This window comes from Dunckerocampus dactyliophorus, chromosome 15 (assembly GCF_027744805.1).
Source record: "Dunckerocampus dactyliophorus isolate RoL2022-P2 chromosome 15, RoL_Ddac_1.1, whole genome shotgun sequence".
NCBI lineage: Eukaryota > Metazoa > Chordata > Actinopteri > Syngnathiformes > Syngnathidae > Dunckerocampus > Dunckerocampus dactyliophorus.
This window is the reverse complement of record NC_072833.1, coordinates 4,015,597-4,039,663: the sequence shown is the minus strand read 5'-3', so window position 1 is coordinate 4,039,663 and position 24,067 is coordinate 4,015,597. Positions and strand designations below refer to the sequence as shown.

Genomic DNA, 24,067 nt, shown 5'->3' with positions numbered 1-24,067 from the left:
AAGTCCGACTTTGAATCCATTTTATCATTAAACCTTGTGATGCCTTGCTGCTTGTCCCATGAGGAAAAAAACAGTGTGTCCACCGTGTGAATTTGACTTAATTCCAGGTCCAGTCGACAGGCACTTAAAACCGAAACGATGAATGGCTCCGCAGAGAGGCAGCGAGGTTCACAGAGTTGATTCATGCAAACGGGCTGGGGGAGGAAAAAGCAACATGGTGTACAAGATGTTCCCGTCTTTGTTGTTGCTAAGTAAACTTAAATGTGGTCCAAATCAGAGGCAGGAAGACAAGAAGTCTAAAAATACGTCTTGAAGCCAGTAAAGGATGGTGACCAATAATTTATTTTATTCAAGAAAAGCCAAACAAACAGTGCACTACTAAGAGAAAAATACAGATATAAAAATGTGTCGTTGCACCTAGTCCCTATGAAGACACCCTGATTTAGTAACCATTTCACCCTAGCTGACAACCCCGTTTGTCACCGCCTGAGGCCCCTTCCACTTAGAAAACCACCAGGCGAGCAAACAAGTAAGAACATGAAGACATGAAAACACGTACAGCACTGAGAATGCAAGGAAATCATACAAGGAAACAATGACAACGAATCCGGCGACTGGCAGGCTGCAGGTGACGAATCGGGTGATGTGACTGAGGATGTACAACATGCTCCACCACACAAAACCGTCGGGCCTCTGGGAGGGATGGTCGACATCCGGAGCAGACAAAACAGGATCCGCATGAGCAATCAGCTGCCCGCTTTCCTCTGTGGCAGTACTTCCTGTCTCATGGAGAACACCTAATATGGGGTCTGTTGGCCGTTCAAGTGTACCATCAGCGGCTCCGACTCCATCCAATCTGGACTCCATCACTTCAAGCGCGTTGGTATTTTCCGTCAAATTATGCTCTTGTCTGTCCTCTCTTTCGTTTATTCCCAGAGGGTCCTCCAACGCTAAGGAGACGTTGGGTTTTCCAACACTCACTTGCTCATTTAATGGATCCGGTTGGTTGCAAAGCTCCGTTAACTTGAGGCTTTTTTCACCCTCCTGAGACTTCATGTTCTCATTCAGGTTGTGCTCATCTGTCGGGAAATGTCTTAAAGGGTCGTGGAGGACACACGCCTCTGGACTGACTTGAATGATCTGTAAGCTTGTGCCATTTGAGATGATGACATGGTCATCCAGTGTGCCCATTTCCTCATTTTTCTTCTCATCTTCTCTGGCTTCCTCAACAAGACGTGGAAACGACGCTTCAACTTCCATCTCAGGCCTTTGGTGACCCACCCTGCCACCTGTGTCTTCCCACCCTCGAGTCGGTCTTTCTCCCAGTGAGATCCTGTCATGGCCGTCGGCATTCTGAGACTCTGCTGTCATTGGCGCCAACTCCTTCAGGCATTCATCTCCTTTGTTTGTACGTTCTTCTAGAGTGTCAACAGATCCCCAGGACACGAGCGCCGTCTGCGACTCTGCTGCGCCTCTGTTGTCACCCCTCAAGGAAACGGGATCCGGCGATGTTTGGGAAGCATGTGACAGCGCCTGACTTGCAGCTGAGACGTCCAGGGTGGCATTCCGGACATGCTCTTTTTTTTCAGGCGCAAGAGAAACCAGCGCGGCCGTCTGCAGCCATTCTGACTCGGGGACACTCGGGTCGTCCTCGCAACGAGGCCCGTTAATAAAGGTCTGCCAGACCTCACACGCAGAGGTCTCATTATCAGCAGCGTGACCTTTCCCATTAAGAAAGGACCCCCAAATATCATTAACAGACGCTACAGCTTTTACATTTTGCTCTTTCGACAAGGTCACTTTGGCTCTTCCCGTCCAGATATCATCCATTAGATTATCGTCATTGTCCCAGTCCAGTGTAATCAGAGGTATTTGGTGGTAGGTAAGCACATGGGGTATCGTGTTCGATTGTTTCCTTGTCCTGATGCCGTCAGAGTTCCCCACATGCGCCCGGGCATCATGCTGCCCCCACCGATGGGAGAATATGTCTTTGACGTGCGCCAGACGCGCAGCTCTTGGTCGAGTTTTTATGCTCTCCACCTGTTGAAGAGGCCACAGGGTCAGCGGTTGAGTAAAGTATTTATGCAGGATGGATAGCACGAGTTCAACTACGCTTGTTGGAAGCCCGTCTGCTTGAGGCCGTGACGGCTGCAACAGGATCTGTGATGTCACGGCAACCCAGAAAAACATTTTTCTTTTTGTAGTCTGTGGGGGTCTTGAGATTTATGTCTTTAGCAAACCAACAAGGGCCACCAAACCCCTATTCCCCAAGTAAGTAGAGCTTTTCTTCAGTCACTCACACACACACACACACACACACCAGTCACCTCCCCTGACCTTTGTCTTTATTGTCCCCCCCCACCCCCCCAAAAATGGCCATGACAGGGCGTTACTGATTTCGGCTCTCATTTGATTGTGCATGTGTACATACTGTTATGTACAATGACAGTTTAAACCGGTTTTCTTTTTTTACATTGGACAATTATGTGCCTTTACATTATTTTAGAAACACATTCTCTCCTGATCAGAATTTTAAGACCAGTTGATAAATTGTAAGAATTTACATTTTGGATCTTAAGGAGGTTCTAAGTAGAGCTTCAAAATGCAAAAACGAAGAATGGCTCTTCATCAGCTGATCAAAAGTTTAAGGCCACAGGCCAAAAAAAAACCAACCCCTGCCCTAAAATAGCAATTAAATGTTCAAAAAAGGTGTCAGTAATGAGTAACTGTGCCATTTTGTTAATGACCTGAAAAAATGGTTTGGGCCTGCTTGATGCCAGTGTTTCCAGGAGGCTCGTGGTAATGTTGCTCCAGGTTGTGAAGATGGCTTCACAGAGGGCATCCACTGTCTGGAACTGATGTCCATTTTTGTAAACGTCCCTTTATATCCATCCCCAAATGTCCTTAATTGGATTTGGATCAGGAGAACACGCAGGGTGGTCCAATAGAGTGAGGTTACTCCTCTGGAAGAAGTCCTTTGTCAGGCGGGCAGTATGAAGTGCAGCGTTGTCCTGTTAAAAAAGCCCGTTTTTAAATCACACAGACGAGAGAGCCTTCAGTCATGAGGGATGCCCCCTACAACATCTCCACATAGCCAGCTGCCGTTTGACGCCCTTGCACAACCTGAAGCTCCATTGTTCCACTGAAGGATGATGATGGCACCCCCTCCACTAGGTGGGATCTTCTTGTCATGTCAGTAAAGTTGGAAGCCATCAGGACCGTCAAGGTTCCAATTTTTCTTATGAAAGAATAAAACTTTCTTCCACCGTTCAATGTCCCATATTTGGTGCTTCGTGCAAATTCCAAATGGGTAATTTTGTGGCGTTGAAGGAGAGAAGGCCTCTGAAGACATTTTATGTTCTCTCGCAGATGCCGTCTGATGGTTGTTGCACTGCACTCGGCACCAGTAACAACCTTCATTTGGGGCGATCATCCTGTGTCGTGATGGACAGCCAATGGGGTCCTCCGGCTCAGGGCCATTGAGTGACTTTTTGTGGTTCTCCTACTTTACTTTTTTTGTTCCATAACCCTCAGGATTTTCAAATGCCTGTCTTACTGCGTCCAACTTCACCAGAAATGGTGGGCTGCGAGAGGCCGTGCTGATGCAGCTCAACAATCCGACCACGTTCAAAGAGATAAAGCTTTTTTGCCTTTGCCATCAAGAGATCATTCCAGTGTGAACACCTGACAGAAAATGACATTGAATCCACATTTTTGCCAAGATCTTGGCTTTGGTCTTAAACATTTGACCAGCTGATGACCAGCCTACTTCACTTTCATGCTTGTTTGCAATAAATTTCTTACACAACCTTTTTTTTTTTTTTGGCTCACTCCCATTTCTTGTATTTGCGTTTTGAAGCTCTACTTTGAACTTCCGTAAGATCCAACAGTGCAACATATAAATTCTTGCCATTTTTAAACTGGCCTTAGAAATGTGACCAGGAGTGCACATGTGCATGTTTGCATCCAGTACATAGTAAAAATGAACCTTACCAGAGGTTTGTGCTCCGCAGGGTGGAAGAAGAACGGACTCTCTGCACTCTCCTCTTCACGTGGGGCCTCGGCTTCTACAGAGCGAGACAGTCAAGGGTCAAATTTCAACCGGCTTGGAGAAACAGTACAATGTAAACACAGCAAACACGCACCTGTGGTAAGTATGGCCATGTTGTTGATCTGTTTTTCTTGAGCACTTCCCCTCCTGTAACATTTTCATGGGTCAGTATGCTTTCCTTGTGCTATATTATGACTTTGCTTTGTTGCATATGCACAAACGACAGGAAGTGCATGTCTTTTTCTATCCACAGTGGTATGTCATAGAAATACAGACACACAAGAACACCATATAAGGGCAAAAGGATTCAGTTACATAAGTGCAAAGAGCCTGCTTATCTAGTACTAACATTAGCGTGCGTTTATCTGACCTGTTAGCTTTGAGACAGCTCCTCTGCACTTGTTGCTTCACAGGATTCTTCTGGTGGCAGAACATGACATAGTTCATCTCTTTGTTATTGGCCCAAAATGTGCCCACTGATGTCTCATAACGCAGACAAAACTCCACCCTGGTGCCGTCTTTCTCCAGGGGAGGAACCACTGTGTACTGGAAGGTAAACCGATCCGTTTTCCTATCACTGGATCCAGGCACGTAGTCGGCCATCAGGTCAAAGTAGCTCCTCCAGCGGTCCAGGGTGATCCTTGCGTACACGGACTTGCTGTAGCAGAGGTTGAGCACCCGCACGGTGCCTCGGAGGGTGGTGGTACCCGGTAGGAGCTCGATGCTCTCCAGCTCCACCATCTGTGCTTCCAGGCTCCGCTCCAGCTCCTCTGAAGATGAAGGTGCGGTGAAGAGACAAGACAGGTAAAACTCCTCCGAAGGGCTGGCCTCTCTTTCCTCGCTGACCTCCGTGGCATCCACAAACTCCTTAATGGACACCAGATCGAGGCCGAAAGCATCCGCGAATGACACCTTCCTCCGGATTGCAGGCACGACAGTTTCTTCATCCTCTTCAGCAGTGGAGCCCCAGGCCTCCATCCTGAACTCCTCTTTGTCATGATCTTCCTCCAGGTGTTGCATGCACAGAGCCTCCATGGTGTTGCAAAGGTCTGGGTGGGAAGCAGCTAGCGGGCCGTCCTGGCTCGCAGGGTGGCTCGGAGCAGAGTGGCCCTCAAGCCCGGGTCGCAGGGACACTGGAGAAAGGCGGGTGAGTCGGGAGCGGGGACGTGACTGGACAGATGGAGTTGGGTTACAGCTGCCAGGGCCTATTAATAGGATACAGGGGGGGCTGCATGGTTATCCCTCTGGTTTATCCTGTCACTATGTGTTTGCTAGCTACAAAATAAATAAATCCAAACGCGGATTATGTAACGTTTTTTGACGTCAGATCTGGATGTGACCAAGCACACGTTTGCAGGACGGACAGAGCCCTTCCATCAAAGTCCTTAAGCCCTCAAGAGCCTACATTCCCCATGATGCATTGTTTTGTAGTGTAAATCCTCACATCATTTGGAACCAAAAGTCAAGAGATTACTCTGTCCTTTGTAGCAGATTAAGCCCTCAGTGTGTGTGTGTGTGTGTATGCGTGTGTGTCCAACCATGTGATGGTTAATTCAACTAATCCTCCATATGCACTGACACAGCCCCCCACCTCCCACCCACCTCACCTCTCAAAGTTACAGTAAATCTTTGTAGACTTCAATGAGAGTTGCACAATCTCTCCTTTGTTCTACGGCCAAATATGTCCTCTAATGGATTTAATGGTCAGTTAAATTATTAACAAGCATTCCGATTCTTTTGTATGGGCCAACATAGCAAATGCTCAAAAATGCACACTTTAAAGAGTGAAACTGGTGTAGTAATAATAATAATAATAATAATAATAATAAATGATATTTTATTTAAAATATAAAGTACCATCTCACTAAATTGTTTTCTTTAGCACTGCTACTTGTAATTACAAGGTATGACCAGTAGATGGTGGTGTTTCATCGCAGTAAAATGTATGTTTTGATTTACCATGGCAGACTGTAATTCCATTCTTAAACAATTGGTGGCAGCAAACCACAACATTTCAGTTAGTGATTTTTTTTTTGACAATACTGTATTTCTGCACTCGTGCATTTTCCCACTTGTTAATTTGAATTTTTCAAAGCTTCACATTTGCAGCACAGTGAGGCAACTCTCTGTATAGCTTAGATATGTTAATAGCATATAAAAATACATTTTAATATGTTAAAAAATCCAATTTGAACGTTTGGCTATGCTGCAGGTCAATTTTATGAAAACCAATGATCATCTTGATCATAGCCGTTATACAAACAACAACATCACATTTGTCAGTCATGCGTAAATAATGCACTTTAATTCAGATGTTTGCTTTTAAAAAATGTAGAATGTAATTTGGGGAAGAATAATGATGGAAAATAATTATTATTATTTTAGTCATCTCCACAGGATATAATAATTAGTAATAATAATATAAGGGGACATTGGAAGAATTGTGCTCAATGCAGAAATGCGTTTGCATCGACACTCATTTTGCTGCAATGTTAAGCCATTGAACAGAATTTTTTAATCGTGTATGGTTGTACTTCGTAATTCTAATTCACATGTAAATGCAGTTTTAATATTCTGGGTGAATATACAGTAAATCATGCTTTTACTTCAACAACCACGACATTTGAATACAAACATGCACATATTAAAATGCAAATAATGATGACGTTTTAGTTCATAGATGAAGGTGCGATGGGAGTAAAATTAGATAATATAAATTTTTATTTACATATTGAGTATAATTGTGGTTATCTGTGATATTTCCACAGGCGGATGTGTATTTCTGTGCTTGAAATAATGTTTTAATAGTTAAAAAAAAAAAAAAAAGGACCCAAACAAAAAGTTTTAATGGACGTTTGTTGACATAGCAGCTGGCCCGTGACGTCACACGGGGTCGCAGTACGCCCAAAAATAACAACACACACCTCCGCGCGTAAGCAAGTGCCTTCCCCGAGGGGGAGACAAGGAGGGAGTGGGGGGTGGATAGGTTCGAGTCCCAAATTGCGTGCATACATCTTGATGTGTGTGTTTGAATGGAAACGAGGCAAAAAACACACACACAAGCCGCCTCTTTTCGCATTGCGCGTCATTCAAACAGGACCTGAATGTACTCGCTGGGTTGCACTAGTAAGCCTAATAACAGCGGAGATACCACACCACAGCGGAGGAATATTTGACTTTTTAAAAAACTTTATTTACTCTACTTCTTGTTGTTCCTTTGCGTTATGGTCAAGCGTGAAGATTCTTCGCCACCTGTCCCTTTTTTCTCGACTTCACCGCGAGGGAAATAAACCTGGCTGTGTGTGGGGTTTTTTTTTGGTAAGTTTCCCTCCTCCGTGTAACTTCTTGCAAACTGCACTTTTCAATTAGGAAGCGAATCTACTTTAACAATGCGGGTTATTGTTTGAAAGAGTAAATAAGAGAAGTGTAAAGTGACGACACTCACGGATGTGCTGTCCGGGCGATCGGCGTGTGTCTGGATGAACTTTCACTTTTCCCCCGACACCGACGACGGGTTTGTGTGTTTTCGCCGTTTAATTAATGAACTATGGCATCCCTTAAGGACGCGTGCGCTTAATGACGTCAACAATGCCGATTACAAAGCTTGAAGTTCTTTGAAAATTATATATAGTGTGTTTTGCTTACTTTTGATCTTTGTTGTGTAAGAAACATATACAAAAAATTAACTGAACATTTTAGTCAATTTAGGATATTTTTATGTAATATTTTTGTATTTTTCACTTTTAAAAAAAATTCAGCGTTGCATGCATTTGGGGAAAACAACACAGGAATTGTTATTTTGCTTGTGCCATTTTTCTTCTTACACCCTTTCAATGCCTCAGTCTGAAAGCTTATCAACAAACACAAATCAATATCTCCCTTAGGTTAGCTGGAGACCCTCCAGGTGGGAGCCGCAGGGTGCACAGGTGTTCCCTCCCCAGCAATGCAGGTGTGCTCCCACGCCGTTCCCGCCTCACTCAGCAGCTCCTAGCTCTTCAAAAGGGTGCAATAAACGCCCCCAGCTTGTGAAATATGTCAGTCACCGTGCACAATCGGTCCCCTTTTTGTCGAGGGAGCTCCCTGTAATCATTTCTTTGAAATGGCCTGCGTGTTTACGCTACGCTACAAGAAAGGTCACTTCATTTTGTGCAAAAGCAGGACCTGCTACCCGCCTCCATGCCGCCGCCACTGACCGCACTTATTAATAAAGCCACTCACCCCACTCCGGCATCCATTTTTTGATTGCAGCATTCATCATGGAGCGGTGGTGCTCTACATTATGGTAATAGGAAAATGAATGCCCTCCACTGGATAAATGTGTGTAACCTGTCATAAGTTTCAATCATTTATCAAAATGATGACTGCCTGGTGTGTGCGTTTTAAAAATCTTTCAATGTGGAAAGTAGAAAACACGCAGTTTATTCTCGAAAACGTAGAATGTGGAAGGCCATGTGCATTACCTGGGATAAAATGGTGCTACACACGCATTCCTGCCCGAATACATGTGCTCGCCAAATTTTGTGAGTTTTCAAGCTTCTCAAGGCACCCAAAAAAATGCGTCTTTAGTTGCCTTCACAGCAATGTTTCCATGACAACCCCCATGCAAGTTAAGGCAACCCCAAGTGACCAAGCCCCACCCCCTCCTGAGTAAGATTTGAATTTGTGTTGACAGTTTTGGCCTTTAATGGCACTTTTGTCCCGCGCAAAAGTATTTGTTTACGGGGATCATATGCCGCGAGCTGTCAGGCTGGCAAAGATTGACTTCTTAAGATAAAAGAGTGTATTACGCGCTTAAGAGGCCACCCTTTTGGAGCTGTAATTATCCCCCGTTGCTGTAATGATGTTTTGTGTGGGTCTTGGGACGGCTCAGACTTTTTTTTTTTTTATAAACTTCTGCTTCGGGTCACTTAAGACCAACTGCTTTGGAGATCGGTGCTGGCTTTAGGTTGGGGTGCGAGGATCGTCACACTAGCCCATGGAACTCACGGATTTGGCCAAGTTTGAGGCACGTTTTACTTGCAAAACATTGAAATCTAGCCAAAACTGGAAAAGAATGGTTCAGGTAAAGCAAAATGGCTGACTCGCTAATGAAAAGATCTCAACGCCTCAAATGACTGGGAGAAACAACATGCATTTGGATATGTATGTGCAGACATTTCTAAGATAATTTGCGATAATTAACCTTTTTCTAAGGTTTTAGGTTCAACTTTTGACGCCTTTTTGGAGTGTGATTGCATAATATTGGCTTGACACTTAAAACACAAGCTTAAACTGAGCATATGCTGAACATATGAAGTCAGTCACACTCTCCAAGTTGGGGTTGCTGCTGTTCCACTCAGGACCTGTCGGTGTCGGTAGTGTGCGTTTCCACACAGTTTTGATGCCGTGTTCCATGCTAATGCTAAAACACCATGCTTTTCCAAAGTGTTTGTGTCATAATCGCGGGCCACTGTACGTCAGGGTTGTTGCATTTGACCTGTAAGTGACGGTAGTGCACGTTTCCCACAGTCTTGACACTGTGTTCGATACTGATGTTTTCTTAATTGCAGGGGTGTCACGGGACAATCGGTTCACAAGATGAGACGGTACACACGGTTGGGTCTACGAGAACGACACGAGATTTTAGCATTACTTTTAAGAAAAGTACCATGAAAAAATATATGACAATATATTGCAATCTACTAATTTAATTTCTCTTACGTTACACTCTTCTGTACTCTCTGTGTGTATAACACCGGTCCCGCCTCCACCCACCGAGACATAGAGACCGTATGACTGACAAAAAGGCTCACTCCGCTCATGCCGTTGTTCCATGGAACAAATCACATGCACAGAGTGAACTCTCTTCCTGCCTGTTTGGAGGCGACATATGAGGAAAACAGATACGTATGCACGTGGCAATATATTGAGGCCGGCAAAATGTTCGGGTTTATTTTCATTTGTTGTGTGATAAGTTTGTATATTATTGTCCCAGGCCTAGTGCCCATGAGACAGTTTTTTTTTCTGGACGCGAAATCTTGTCACTTTTTAATCTCACAAGATCTTGCGACACCCCTACTTGTGCCCCGCTGTACATCAAAGTTATTGCTATTCCACTAAAGACCTGTAGGTGTCTGTAGTGCACGTTTCAAACTGTTTCAATGCCGTTTTTGATGCTAATGCTAAAACGGCATTTTTTTTTTAACAATTTGTGACTTGATTTGTATCAAAAACCTACTAAAGAAGACAAAGGCACAAGCAAAAACATGAATTTGTGCAGAAAAACTCGCTTTATCTGCACCAGCATGATTGTTCAGTTCCATGCTGGTTGTGTGTGTTTACAGTCCAGAGTATAGCTTTTTTTTTAGCGGTTTTGGGTATTTTTTTTTTCCTGCGAGGTTGAAGAAAGGTCACACGTGGTAAAAGGCAAGGTCACAAGAGCTCAGCCTGTCACTTGTTGTCAGTCAGCTCTCATTCCTCACCCTCACATGCTTCTTCTTGTTAACCATGTTTACTGTTATTTGCATGAATTGTACAAAACCAGCATTTCCTGCTACCTTTTTTTTTTTTTTTTTTTTTTTTTTTTTTTTACTTGAAGTGAAAGTGTGTTTAAGGAGAGGAGATACAGAAAAACATGGAATAGTATGGAGGGGGGGGTGCTGGTTTGTGACAGTAACACTTTTTGACAGGCACATTAGGCCGCAGAAAGAGCATCCAGCTCGGGGCTGAGGGCATATGGTGCCGCCTTCTGCCGGCGTCGCTCTAGACCGAGCTAGAACGCTCGCGCCGGGTCACGACTGTCTCAGGTTTGTTCCTTCTGTCTCTAAATAAAAACAGAATGGACGCTGGAAGGGGGTTGGTGATGATGTTGATGAGGCTATTTGTTGGTGTGCACACTACAGTGTCTTTCATTAGAGGACAAAGGGAATGTTTTGAAGTCGGGCTTGTCAATAGTGTGTCTGCATAGGGGACGTTTGACATTCTCAGAAACCGTGAGTGGAGGGATTTTGTCTTCTGTCTTTTGGTTGGCGAGCCTTAATCCTACTCTAAACAACGGCTGTGTTTCCACCACAGCGGCTTTGCCCTCAGTGGAAGTGTGCAGCGAGGTGTTTTGAATATTTTGCTCACAAAGGCAACCAAAATACAGTAAAAAATCCAAACTCTGGAAACGCGACGCTTTCATTAAAAAACGACAGGTTTTTGTCCCGATGCCACCATGTGTGAAATATTTTCAACAAAAGTGGATTTTTTTCCGCTTTGCTTGTTATTCCACAAAAGGGAATTTATGGTCTTCAACAACAATACCGTAATCCCTCGATTATTGATTTCCATGAAGTAGGATTCCTTACTTATAAGTCAAATATTTTTGTAGTTAGAGCATATATATCTGTTTAAAACCTTCTAAATACGGTTTTTAACATTACAGTCATCCCTCGTTAATCATGGGGTTTCAAAACAAATCAATGCTGATTTGTGGTTGGAAAAAATATGCATATTTAAACAAATTGTTTCATATTTTTGGCATAAATTGCCAAAATGGCCAAATTAACAAAAACAAATAGAAGGCATGAAGAAAACCGCATTGAAATACGCTGTGATATGTAATATTCTACACTGGTCACTAGGTGTCAGTAATGTTACATTGATGAGGCAATAGCCACCGCAGGAAGCACTGTCCAGAAATCGGAAGTAAAAAAGAACAACCACAAGGAACTCTCCCAATGCTCACATGTTTGAGCCTATATTTCCTCTTATTATATCTACTATATTGGATAATATGAGTATAAAGGTAACTGTAGCGGTGTTATTTCATGTCTACAGGGCTCTAGTAATGTTACAAAACATATTTAAAAAGTCGTAAACAGGTTTTCTATGCTGTAACTTGGAAAATTTTAAATTTATGAAAAAGGAATCCTACTTTGTGGAAATTCACTTATCACGGTTGGATCTGGAACCGATTAACCACGATAAACAAGGACTTACGGTATTGGAGCCCTCTAAACGCAAAATAACACCCCGATAGTCACCTTTACACTTGTATTGCCTAATATAGTAGATATAAGATAAAATGGGAAATATTAGACGGAAATAAGACAGTACGAAAAGTACATGTTGGCATTAGGAGAGTATTGTACTGATACTTAGTGACCGGTGTAGAATACTACATATCTTGACTTTGAGTGCGTCTTCTGAATGCATTATATTTGTGTTTTAGTTCTTTTAGACATTTTTGTGCTTGAAAATGCTTAATGTAAGCAAAACAAGTCTGTAAAATGTACTTAAATATGCATTTTTTTTAGTAATAATAGGCTGTGTTCAACTACAAAACAACAATGATTTATAAATTTATATATAAAAAAAAAGCGTGAGAGTGAAACCACAAAATTCATAGCACAAAGTGGCGAAGGGTGACTGTAATGATAATAATAGTTAAGAAATTGAACGGCATTTGCATCAACAGCAACAATTATCCAAAAGTGCGTATAACGTAATAATAATAATAAGGGTTCTTTTTGTACAGTAGATGCTCACTGAGCTGAAGTTTTGTTGGAATTTTGAGGCACGGTCCAGAAAATGGAGTTTCTTAGAAACACCATCGCAAGTCGACACAATAACGGCTACTTTTTGTCAATGTTACTCAAACATGATGATTCTTATTTGTTTGCATGCGCACCGACATGGTCGCTTTTTAAGAACGGTTTTAAGTTTTTATTTAGATGGTCACACGGGGCAGATGGTGCCGTGCTGAGTGCCCACCAGAGCCTCCGGGCAGCTTGTTGTTGCACAAAACGTACCTTCTTTATGTTTTTTCTCGGGGTCAAACCTGTTACAACACCTGTTTTCCCCGCGTATGCAAATCTGTTGTTTTGTCATTTCATTAAGCACGACACCGCGACAAGGGTGCCTGGCGCCGAGCCCAGTTGGCATACAGCGGAGAGCTGCTGCAGGCCAAGGGGGGAAGGGGGAGCGGGAGTGAAGATTTTTAAAATTTGGGTAATTATAAGCACTCTCGCGTGATTAGCATCTTCTCTGTGGAAGTGAATCCCGAAAAGTGGCACACGCGTCGAGCACACGACCTACTCCCTCCTCCTCACGTTCCTCTACCTCCTCCCATCTTCATCCCTTCATCATCTGGCGCTCTCCCGCAGCGCTCGCCTCTTAACCACATGTGCCAGCGCTGGGCCCGCTTTTGCTCGGGGGCTAATTGTTCACTGGTAAACTGCATCAGACGCACGCCGCTACAAAGCTGCATGGTGTCGGGGATGATGTTGACGAGGAGTAGGTGGAGGAGGGTGGGACGTCCCCACATGGCGCAATCTTTTCCGTGCAAGTCTGGAGATTGTCACTTGTAATCCGGCCCATGTGCTGAATGCAACAAATACACCATGAAATTAAAGGTTATTGCAGGGAAAAAGCAGTGTTTGACACGACTGAAGCTGTTTGCAAACCTTCCTCTGAGCGTACCTGCACAGGCTAATGAGATGCAATACAAAAAAGCCTGGCTTAGCTTTGATTGACACTGTGTTCATTTAATGGAGGGATGCTTCTTATATCTTGTCCTTGTCCTAAAGCTCACTAAGGCAGTGGTTCTCAACTGGTGGGTCGGGACCCAAACGTGTGTGGCGGATCCTTGCTGGTGAAGCACAGACAGCAAGTTACATTAAAATATGTAATATACAACTGACGTCTGACTTATTTTGAAGTAAATTTGAGCAATATTTTAGTCATCTTCCTTCTCCATTGCACAGTTATAAGTGAAATATTTGATTTTGTGGTATTTTTATATTTAATTTTGGTTTATGCGTTATTTGTATGCATTTATCATATTCGTCATCATTTTGTTGATGACATTCCCTAAAAAAACTCTCTAAAATGCACTTTGAACATGTAATTATGTGTATTGATGTTGCAAAATGGGGCCGCCCGGTGGCCGAGTGGTTAGCATGTTGGCCACACAGTCAGGAGATCGGGAAGATCTGGGTTCTCCGTTGGGCATCTGTGTGTGGAGTTTGCATGTTCTTCCCGTGCGTGCTTGGGTTTTCTCCGGGTACTCCGGTTTCCTCCCACATTCCAAAAACATGCATGTTAGGTTAACTGGCGACTCAAAATTGTCCATAGGTATGAATGTGAGTGTGAATGGTTGTCTGTCTATATGCGCCCTGCGTTTGGCTGCTGACCAGTCCAGGGTGTACCCCGCCTCTCGCCCGAAATTTGCTGGGATAGGATCCAGCATGCCCGCAACCCTAGTGAGGATAAGCGGCATAGAAAATAGATGGGAATGTTGCAAAAGATGATTTTAAAAAACAAATAAATTTGCTTGGTTGGACTTAAATAAAAGTATAAATAAATGAGGTAATGAATACATCTAAAAATAAAAAAACACTTGCAGTGTGAAAATAAAAACAAATAAATAAAAATTAAGAATCACAAAAATAAAAGTATAAGCAATAATAAAAGTTTAAAATGACTAGGGGCGTCACAAGATCTCACGTTACAAGATCTCGTGAGACTCCGAAAAAAGTGTCTCGTGGGCACTAGGCCTGCGATGATGATACACAAATGAATTAATCACACAATAAATGAAAATCCATTTGATCATTTTGCTGGAGTCAGTATATTGCCATGTGCATGCGTGTCTGCTTTCCTCATCTGTCGCCTCCAAAACAAGCAAATTGCATGTGATTGGTTCCATAGAACAATGGCATGAACGGAGTGAGCCCTTTTGTCAGTCATACAGTGTCTACAGGGAGTAGGCGGGACCGCTAGCATACACTTTGTAACGTAGTACAAATTAAATTAATGTATTGTCATATATGTGTACTTGTCTTAAAAGTAACAGTAAAATCTCGTCTCGTCTCGTTCTTGTAGACCCAATCTCGTCTATTGTCTTGTGACACCCTGAAAAATCACTTCATTAAAAGTGCAAAATGTGGGTCCCAGGTTGAGACCATTTCAGAACCCCTGCACTAAAGTGAGCAGAACACCGTAAAACATCTGAACTTAAGTGCTCAGTAAATTGCTGCTCCCTATTCGCCCTTGCTATTTAACGCATTATAGTGGGGCCATCTGTGAATGTAGCTTGCCTCTGATTCTTAACACACCTCTTATGCACCTGGTCTGCCAGAGAATAAGAAGATGTAGCAGAAAGGATCATTTTAGCGACTATACTGACAACTGTAGATTATGTTTTTCAAAAAAAGTGACCATCGACTATTTCTGGCCTTATTGGACACTTCCTTTGCAGAAACGGCCCAAATGATCACAAAATGAGGACTGAAAAGTGTGTAAAATGTGCACAGCAAGCCTCAACGGTTAATCTTTGAGGTGCTCGCTGAGCTCAAGTCTCATGTGCACACAAGCATGTTAGCAGCATAAGAATCTCTGGTTGTTTATGCTTTGTGAGCAACCTGTAGGCCATCTATGCTTGTCCATCATCATCTAGTACTTTCCATGAGTGGCCTCCTCATCCACACTTAGTCCACATGAATGGACGCAGGACAAAAAAACCTGACTTAACGCCTGCGCCGAGCTAATCTCATCAGATAACCGCGGACCACCACTGCCGCCGCTGCCACGACTACTCCTCCCCCTTGCCGTCTTCCTGGTGATTTGTACTTCTGCACAGACACGGGCATTAAAGCCCCCTCTGATACGGGCGAGAGTTCATTAGAGATGGGCCTTTGATGGGCAGCCTTTTCATGTGACTACCGGTTCCTCAAATACCTTGATGTAGAAGCTTAAGAAGCCATTGTGCAGTAAGCCCCCCTTATTTAGATCTGCATACTAAATCGAGGCGGGGGGGGGGAGTAAATAACCAGCCAGCAGATGGAAGCAAGGAGATAAGACTCCGGCGAACAATCGCATTTGTATTTTGTTATGATGTTGACAGCAGCTAAAATTCACTAATCTAACACCACTGATCTGCATTTCAAAGAAATCTCATTTAGCAGCAGTGCGGATAAAGTTCCGCTCATTGTGTCTATTTTATTGCATTCTTCACTAATTTATCTGCCCGCAGATTTAACGCGCGCCGGACTCGGCGCTTGCACGTTGCACACAAGGTCTTAAATACTGTGAAAGCGGCCCGCGTCTAGACTGTGAGCTGAGGGTAATTACACGTCTGACCATGAATAGAATGAGTTCCATCTTTCTTTGAGCGGGCCTCAATTGCTCGCTGATAAGGAGCTGCGCCAGCACACCACACCCCTCCTCCCCTACCCGTTTTACTTGTATTTACTTTTAAAAATACTGTGTACAGTAATCGTACTTGTTAGCATAATGTCCTCTTTCATCAGCAGACCCTCCTTTTTGCCGCACTGTGGAGGTATTTACGGCGGCGCTCTTGAATAGTTTATCTTGACTTAGTGTGCAAGTGCTTTATGTCAATAGCAGCCTATACTGTATAGCGTTATTAGGCCTTGCATGAATACTCCAATGCACTGGATTTACGTAGATATGTGTGGTATTTGTAAATCCCTGCCAATTGGAGGTCTTTTTTTTTTTTACTGACATACTCGCAGTATTAAAAGTCACGATGTCTATGGAAATGGTCATGGTTGAGTTTATTTCTTAGCATGCTGAACAATAGTGTACTGTTTTTAGTTCCTCACTCAGTCAGTTCCAGCACTTGGTTACCGATATGAACCAATACGGATCCAGACAACAGCTCTTACCTTGTGGAATTGGGTAATAGGAATGTAAAGGTAATATTTAGAGGGGGCTCTGATAATGTTAAAAAACGTATTTAGAAGGTTGAAAACAGGTTTTCTATGTTCTAACTATAAAAATATTCCATATATAAATTAGGAATCCAACGTCACGGAAATGTACTTACCACGGTTGGGTCTGGAACCGATCAACCGCAGTAAGCGAGGGATTACTGTCTTAAAGACAGACGCCCTTCTCCCCACTTGCATAATCAGCGCTTTCATTGCAAACTGCTTATTGACATACTGAGCGCCATCAGCAGAAAGAGCGATACTGATATGAACTTGTGGTGGTGACCTACATCTGGGGCTACAGCTGCCTTTGGGTAGACCTAAATATTGTCTGTAATATAGTAATAAATAACCCAAATTAAATAATAAAGAAGAATAACAAGTACAGGTGTCACAAGATCTCGAAAGATTAAAACGTGACAAGATTTCTCATTGAGAAAAAAAAAATGTCTCGCAGGCACTCGGCCTGGGATGGTAATGCATAAATGAATCCCACAATAGATGAAAACGAAACTGAATCATTTTGCCAGCCTCCATATACATATTGCCATGTGTGTGTGCATCTGTTTTCCTTGCCTCCCGCTCCCAAACAGGCGGGAAGAGGATTCACTGCATTGGTTTCAGCACCTTGGAGAGTTTGTTCCGTAGAACAACAGCATGAACGGAGTGAGCCCTTTTGTCAGTCATACAGTTGCTGTCTCGGTGGGTGGAGGCGGGGCCGCTAGCGTACACACAGAGTGTAGAAGAGTGTAACATGGTTTGGTTTGGTTTGGTTTCGTTTATTTGAACATGAAGGTTACAATGGAATACATCTCATGGATCATCCTTTCACAGCTCCACATGTCCAAAAGGACTAGGAAGAAGCAAAGCTTATTTAATCCTACCCCCAGTAGAAATGTAGTAGAAATGAGTAGATTACAATCTATATTTTTTCATTGTACTTTTCTTAAAGGTAATAATAAAATCTCGTCCCGTTCTTATCCTCTGGGTGTCTCGTGACAATAAATAACGAGTAAAATGTGGCTAGATTTGACACGCCACTCAACATTTGTCTGTAAACTGTTTTTGTTGTTGAGCTCCCGGCTTTTTTCTTTTTTTTCTTTTTTCCCCAGTACAGTTCACAAAGCACATTCCTCAAGATTCAGCAGTTGCTGGTAGCGCTGTAGGGGTCACTGGGGCGGGGATTAAGGAAGAACACCATTTTTGTGCCAGCTCCTCACTCCTATTTCTAATATGAGAAACCCGAATAAGTTGTGAGGGGTATAGATCACATGTGTCGTCACCTGAATGCAAGTGGATGCGGAATCAATTGTGTGTCAGAGGAACGCAGTGATTTACTTGGTGTTGAGATCTTGTGCCTTCAGGCGTTGTACCTTTTAACTTCAGAGAGCGTGTGTGTGCTGAGGGACTGTACACTACACCTCAACACACACACATACACACACACACACATTCTCCTGTTTCACAGCAAAATCCAGGTGCACTTTGTTGTTCCACACTTTATTACCTTCATACAGAAAATAGTTATGCAAGACAACATCGAGCCCGCACATGCCTGCACCCGCTCTGAATGAATGCGTTGAAAATAAAGACATGCAGACTAATCATATGCTTAATGTCACAGATTGCTTGCTGCCGTTGTGGGACTCCTTGCACCCCGTTTGACGGACAACACAGCTAGTTCGCACCCTGAAGGGTAAGTATCATACACACAACAAGCTGGAAAACCACTTGTGTGGTCGCACAACACTAAAAGCTTTGTAGTAGTAAAGTTATAGAACACACTGATTAAGGATCTGCTGCAATGTGCTCCTAGGAGACACACAGTGTTGTTGTTCTAGTGTTATTATTTAGTAAGTTATTATTTATTATGTACAGGGGCACCTCGGTTTTTGTTACTGATTCATTCCACAAGGTCAGACGAAAACCGAAGCGATTTTTCCCGTGGGAAATCATGGAAATCCAATTGCTTCATTCCAGACACCCAAAAATATTAACAAAAAGTACATTTTATTGAGAACAATTATGGTTTTACATGCAGAAATAATTATAACCGACAAATGAAATGGACAAATTAACATTTGACATCATTTTTACCTTTTACCCGATGAAAACCAAAGCAATTTTCCCCATAGGAAATCAAGGGACTCCAATAAATCCATTCCAGACACCCACAAATATTAACAAAAAATAGATTTTATAGAGAGCAATTATAGTTTTACGTGCAGAAAACAATGTGTAATAATTAGACATTTCAAATGAAATGGACAAATTAACATTTAACATCAGTGTACAAAAGCGGAATAATTTTTTGGGGAAATCATGTAAATCCAACAAATCCGTTCCCAACGCCCAAAAATACGAACAAAACATACATTTCATAGAAGCGTTTAAAATATATATATATATTTTATGTTGTTTTTTTTATAGAAACAATTATGGGCTTACATGCAGAAATGGCATTTCATGTAATTTTTACCTTTTAGCGTACGAAAATGAAAGCAATTTTTCGCCATCGGAAATCATGTCAGTCCAACAATGAGTGAGCAGAATTGCTTGTATCAGTAATTGCTTCCTGTGCTTCTTCCTACTCCTTTGCGGACATGTTGAATTCTGCAAGTGTGAACATATCATGTTACTTAATGCAATTTGTAGTTATGCATGTATAAATACATACATAAACTACTATTACCATTACATGTTAAATATATCTTTTTTGGTGCAGTTCTCAAAGAGTTGTTTTAGTGGCTTGCTGAGGTTGGGGGGGCTGTTATTATTAATACTACAAATCTTCATCTGATAGAATTGCCCCTCCAGCGGGCAACCTCTCACTTTTGGCCCGTTTCACACCCCAAGGCTTTTCAATCTCCTCTCGCGCTCACAAGTTATGATATGCGGACAAAATGTGAGCACGCTTTGGTGTCGTTGTATTTATTTTGTTGATTGAGATTTGTAGCGTCGCCTTAAATGATTCCCTGCCTTACCGCTCATAGTTGAATCCAAACATGTACCTGTGTATATATATATATTTTTTTGTGTGTGTGTTTTTAGGCTGAAATATGCTCACAGCGCGCCGATAGAAACAAGCGGAGAAGACACCAACTGTGAAGTCCAACGTGGTAAGTCATCATCAAGATATTTTTACTGTACATTGGCGTGTCCACTGCAGCCTGGGACAGGGGTGTCCAAAGTTTTTTCAGCAAGGACCACATACTGAAAAACGAAAGGATGCAACTTTGCCACGTTACTATTTTGTAAAGCAACACATGTAGATATGCTATGAAGTTATATATATTTCAAGAAAAAATTGCATCTCAGATTTGTCTTGTAGGTGGAAAAGCCTATTATTTATATGAATGTCAGTCTTTGCTCTTTTTTTCCCCATTTTTGCTGTTTTTTTTCAATTTTCCAAATATTTCAACTTTCTTTTAAAATTTTTTCATAAATTTTCTTCATGATATTATTATTCTATTCCCATGATATCTTGACATTATTCCCAGAATTTTCCAAAAATTTTTTCAAACCAAATTTTCCAAAAATTACAGCTTTATTTAGTTGTATTCGTTTCTAAAATATTATCACTGTTAAAAAATACCTCATTATTTTTCCTCATATCAATTTTCTCGTAAAATTGTGACATTTTTCTCACTAGAATACAACTTTGTTCTCTTAATTTTTCTACTTTATTCTCGTAAAATTACAGCTGTTTCATAGCTTTCTTCTAGTTAAATCTTCTTCTTGTAATTATGACTTTATTGCCATAATATTTTGACTTTATTTTTGTAACATTAACTTTTTCGGCAATCAAATTTTCCAAAAATTACAACTTAGTTTATTGATTTGTTTTCTTCTTTAATATTCCAACTTTATGCTACTAAAATTACATTATTTTACTCATAATATAAGTTATTCTCGTAAAATTACATTTTTTTTCTCTTAATACTTTGACTTTGTTCTTGTAAATTTAGTGCAATTGTTTTCATTTTTGCTGTTTTTTTTAAATATTAAGACTTAAAAAATAATAAAATTAAAAATTAAATTTAAATAAAATTTAATAAAATATTTTTTTCTTTAATATTTGAGCTTTATGCTACTAAAATTACATTATTTTTCCTCAGAATATTGAGTTTATGCTTGTAAAATTTAGACCTTTTTTTCCCTGTTAGACTATGACTTTTTCCTCTTCATTTTGACTTTATTCCCTTAAATTTACACCGTTTTTTAAAATTGTTTATTTATTATTTTGTTTTATTTCCAGCTGTTTCAGCTTTCTTCTTGTAAATTTTCTTCACTTAATATTATGACTTTATTCTCATAATATTTTGACCTTACTCCTGTAATATTGTAGCTTTTTCCCTAACCTAATTTTTCCAAAAAATGTAAACTTTTTTGTTTTGTTTGTTTCTCATGATATTACAACTTAATATAAATATAATCTTTTTAGTTAAATAATATTTATAATGTGCAGCGGGCCAATAAAAAAACAGCCTGTGCCACACTTTGGACACCCCTGATATAGGAGGTACTTTGCACTAAAAAAACACCCACAAAACACACAACCAAGTATGTAAAATTCTAGCAGTTAAGTAGCATTTTTCTATATTTTTGCTGCATGCATCACAAATGGAAGTGAGTAGTGGCACTCTTACTGCTGAGTAGTTTGGCTTTGTTTTGGTTTTGTTAACTTTTCTTTATGCTTGTATGACAATTAAGAATGTTGAAAAGATACTTAGTGCCTGCGAAGCCGAAGGCTTCAAGATAGTGACAGTTAGTCTTGCCAGGTCCACTCCCCGAAGAATTGCATCTGTAAATAACCCAGTTAAACAGATTTACGTTAGATAGTAGGTGTGCATGATAGTGATCGGACTGGTATGAGGTAATTATGATGCCATACTGATAAATCCAATAACATTAAAAATAGCCAATAATCCAGTGAGGCGAGATTACCCGTACTGTGCAGGTGAGCAAATCAATCTTTTTTTTTTTCTCCTGCCTGTGCCGGTCTGTCGTAACTTCCCCTGACCTCACTGGTAAATAAACATTCACTTCCAGATGAAGACATTTTGCGTGCTAATTGTACCAATAAATGCTCCGCGATGAGCAGGAAAAAAAAAAACACTCAAGCACACTCAGCCACCTGAAACACCAGCGCCGCGGCGTTTGAAAAGTGCAAAAGCTTTGCCGGAGACCTCCGTGGCGTCACACCGGGTTCTCAGAGTGTGTGCCCGAATACAGTGCACTGTGTTGGGCCACAGCAGGTGGCTCCCTCCGCTCTATACTCTGGTTCTCCTGATAGTCGTGATGTGGTAGTAGTGAGGTTGTGATGTTTGATTAGGACAAATCAACAGGTACAGTTGGTCAAATCCAAATTTGTTTGAGTCCTTCTTACCTCCAGGTGTGCACAAACCATAGTTAAATCTAAATTTGAAAAAGTAAATACAGAAAGGTATTGGTATCGTATCGGTCTTGAGTTAAAGTCATCCGTATGGGTTTGGAAAAAGATATCGTGCATCTCTAATTAAGAATGTTGAAAAGATACTTAGAAATTGCCTACAAAGTTAATAAAGGTTTCATAATAGACACAGCTGGTCCTGCCAGGTCCACTCCCCGAAGAACTGTATCGCTATATAACCCAGTTAAACAGATTTACATGAAATAGATTTGAGTCCTGGTTCCTAATTTGTCAAGTACTCAGTACTGCCTTTCAAAGAGGAACTATTTCGGCCTAAAAACTCCTTTTAAACATTACAAAAAAAAAAAAAAAGCCCCAACACTGCTAGTTTCACTTCTACTGATATAGCAATTAAGTCTATCTGGCTGCTGTGGTTGAGTCTTGAGCAGCCCTCTGCTCACATTTCCAGTCTGAAATTGATTTCTTGTCATAGATCAGAGAGCTCTTGTCATTTCATTTCCAATCCTCAGAACGCTTCTTTCTCAGGCCGCTAAGTGTTGGCGCCCCCTCAGCGGGCGAACCTCCATGGATCTTTACCCCGGCCACTCAGACCCGTTGAGGGAGAAATCAAAGGGACTGGGATGAGTCCCCATTGGCAGCCTCCATTGTCTAGTGGGTAAAGGGTGTGGGGAAGGATGGAGATCAGGCAACCCCCGCACCCCCCTTTTTTTTATCTTTATCCACCATTAACCTCCATGCCCCAGTGTGAGGCTGAGATCAGGACCACTGGTCAATCCCCCATTCACCGCCACCCAGAATATTTTAAAGTTAAGCTCCCTCGCTTAACAAAAACTCATCAAAGGTTTGCTCCCTTGGCTTCTTTTCTTCACTTAGATCTTCTGCGGTTCTCCACGCACCGTTCTCTCTGCGGTTTTGTCTTCACACTTAGGGAAGTTTTGGAAGTTGCCCAACTTTCAGTATGGGGATTTAATGAGGTCTGATAGTGAGCAAATTGGAGCAAAAGTTGATGGAGCGAAGATGTTTTGTCCCGAGCTGAAGACCCATATGTAACCCATCACACACCTCCAGAAGTCCATTTGAACGTGTCCGTTTTTTTGGCCTGCTATTTGTCCTGCACAGGCTTGACATGGAAGTGCACAGTTTCGACAAACGAGCGCAGGGTTTCTTCCCCCCTTGTTATTCTTTCCCCTGCAACTTAATTTGGGAGAAATCTCAGGCGCGGAAGCCCGAGATTATTGTGAAACCCAACCTGAGACAGGCGTGACATCAGAGCGGCCTGACATTGGTTTGAACTCACCCATTTCAGGTGGGAAGAATTACGAGTGGCTGCGCTCGCCCGCCCGCCGATGGTGTCCAATGAATCGGTCGCACACAGTCGCACATTCTTCTAAATGCTGATTGTCTTGACAGATTGAACTGCTGTGTTATCACCAAACTGTCATGCTGCCTCATTTTTCAGCTTTTATGGAAGCCCTTCACAGTCCAGTGGGACGTCACCGTGACCTAAACTAAATGTACGCTTGCTGATGAATTTAATTTATTTCAGATTCTGTCCTTCAGTTGCGGCCACGTGTAAAGCTCCCATATTATATACTGTTTTTCCAAGTCTTAGATGTCCTACAGTAGTGGATTTGTACTGTGTTGTCCAAAATCTAGCCCTGTTGCTGGAATTTAGACAGTTCAAAAGTGCTGTTAGGGGCTATCCACACAGAAACATTTTCAGGTCAAAACAGCAAAGTATTTTATCCTTTCAGCTTTTCATCATTCATTCTTTGAGCCCTGAAGGGGTATTTCATAATAACGTCTTCCCGAGTATGAAAATCTGCAAATGCCGGCTTGTTGTTTCCGAAACGATGACGTCACCGACCTGTCGCTGTCCGTGACCAGAAGTGAGCTTCGACGACA

At 41.9% G+C, this 24,067-nt stretch overlaps 2 protein-coding genes across 13 annotated transcripts in view; one reads left to right on the top strand and one right to left on the bottom strand.

Moving 5' to 3' along the window:
* foxp2 (forkhead box P2) overlaps window positions 1-24,067 on the top strand; it is a 142,878-nt gene that overhangs the window by 21,390 nt on the left and 97,421 nt on the right. For 3 of the 12 annotated variants that reach the window (XM_054799933.1, XM_054799937.1, XM_054799935.1), the window contains 3 exons: window positions 4,014-4,150; window positions 18,374-18,445; window positions 19,801-19,868. The gene's annotated coding sequence lies outside the window, so the exon portion shown is untranslated. Of the gene's footprint in view, window positions 1-4,013; window positions 4,151-5,059; window positions 5,199-6,871; window positions 7,370-7,935; window positions 8,001-8,313; window positions 8,334-18,373; window positions 18,446-19,800; window positions 19,869-24,067 lie in introns of those variants that run through there. The other 9 variants (XM_054799941.1, XM_054799931.1, XM_054799934.1 and 6 more) reach the window with 8 other exon arrangements.
* Window positions 192-7,569, bottom strand: ppp1r3aa (protein phosphatase 1, regulatory subunit 3Aa). Its single transcript, XM_054799930.1, has 5 exons — window positions 7,497-7,569; window positions 4,422-5,256; window positions 4,146-4,198; window positions 3,994-4,067; window positions 192-2,040 (listed from the first exon to the last, which is right to left on the bottom strand). The coding sequence occupies exons 2-5, from the start codon at window positions 5,084-5,086 to the stop codon at window positions 460-462; spliced, it is 2,373 nt and encodes a 790-aa protein (XP_054655905.1). The 5' UTR covers window positions 5,087-5,256; window positions 7,497-7,569; the 3' UTR covers window positions 192-459.

Coding starts and splice junctions, on each gene's coding strand:
- ppp1r3aa (XM_054799930.1), bottom strand. CDS start 5,086: ATGGAGGCTCTGTGCATGCAACACCTGGAGGAAGATCATGACAAAGAG. Junction 4,068..4,145: donor CATGGCCATACTTACCACAG/GTGCGTGTTTGC, acceptor CTCGCTCTGTAG/AAGCCGAGGCCCCACGTGAA. Junction 2,041..3,993: donor CTGCGGAGCACAAACCTCTG/GTAAGGTTCATT, acceptor CCTCTTCAACAG/GTGGAGAGCATAAAAACTCG.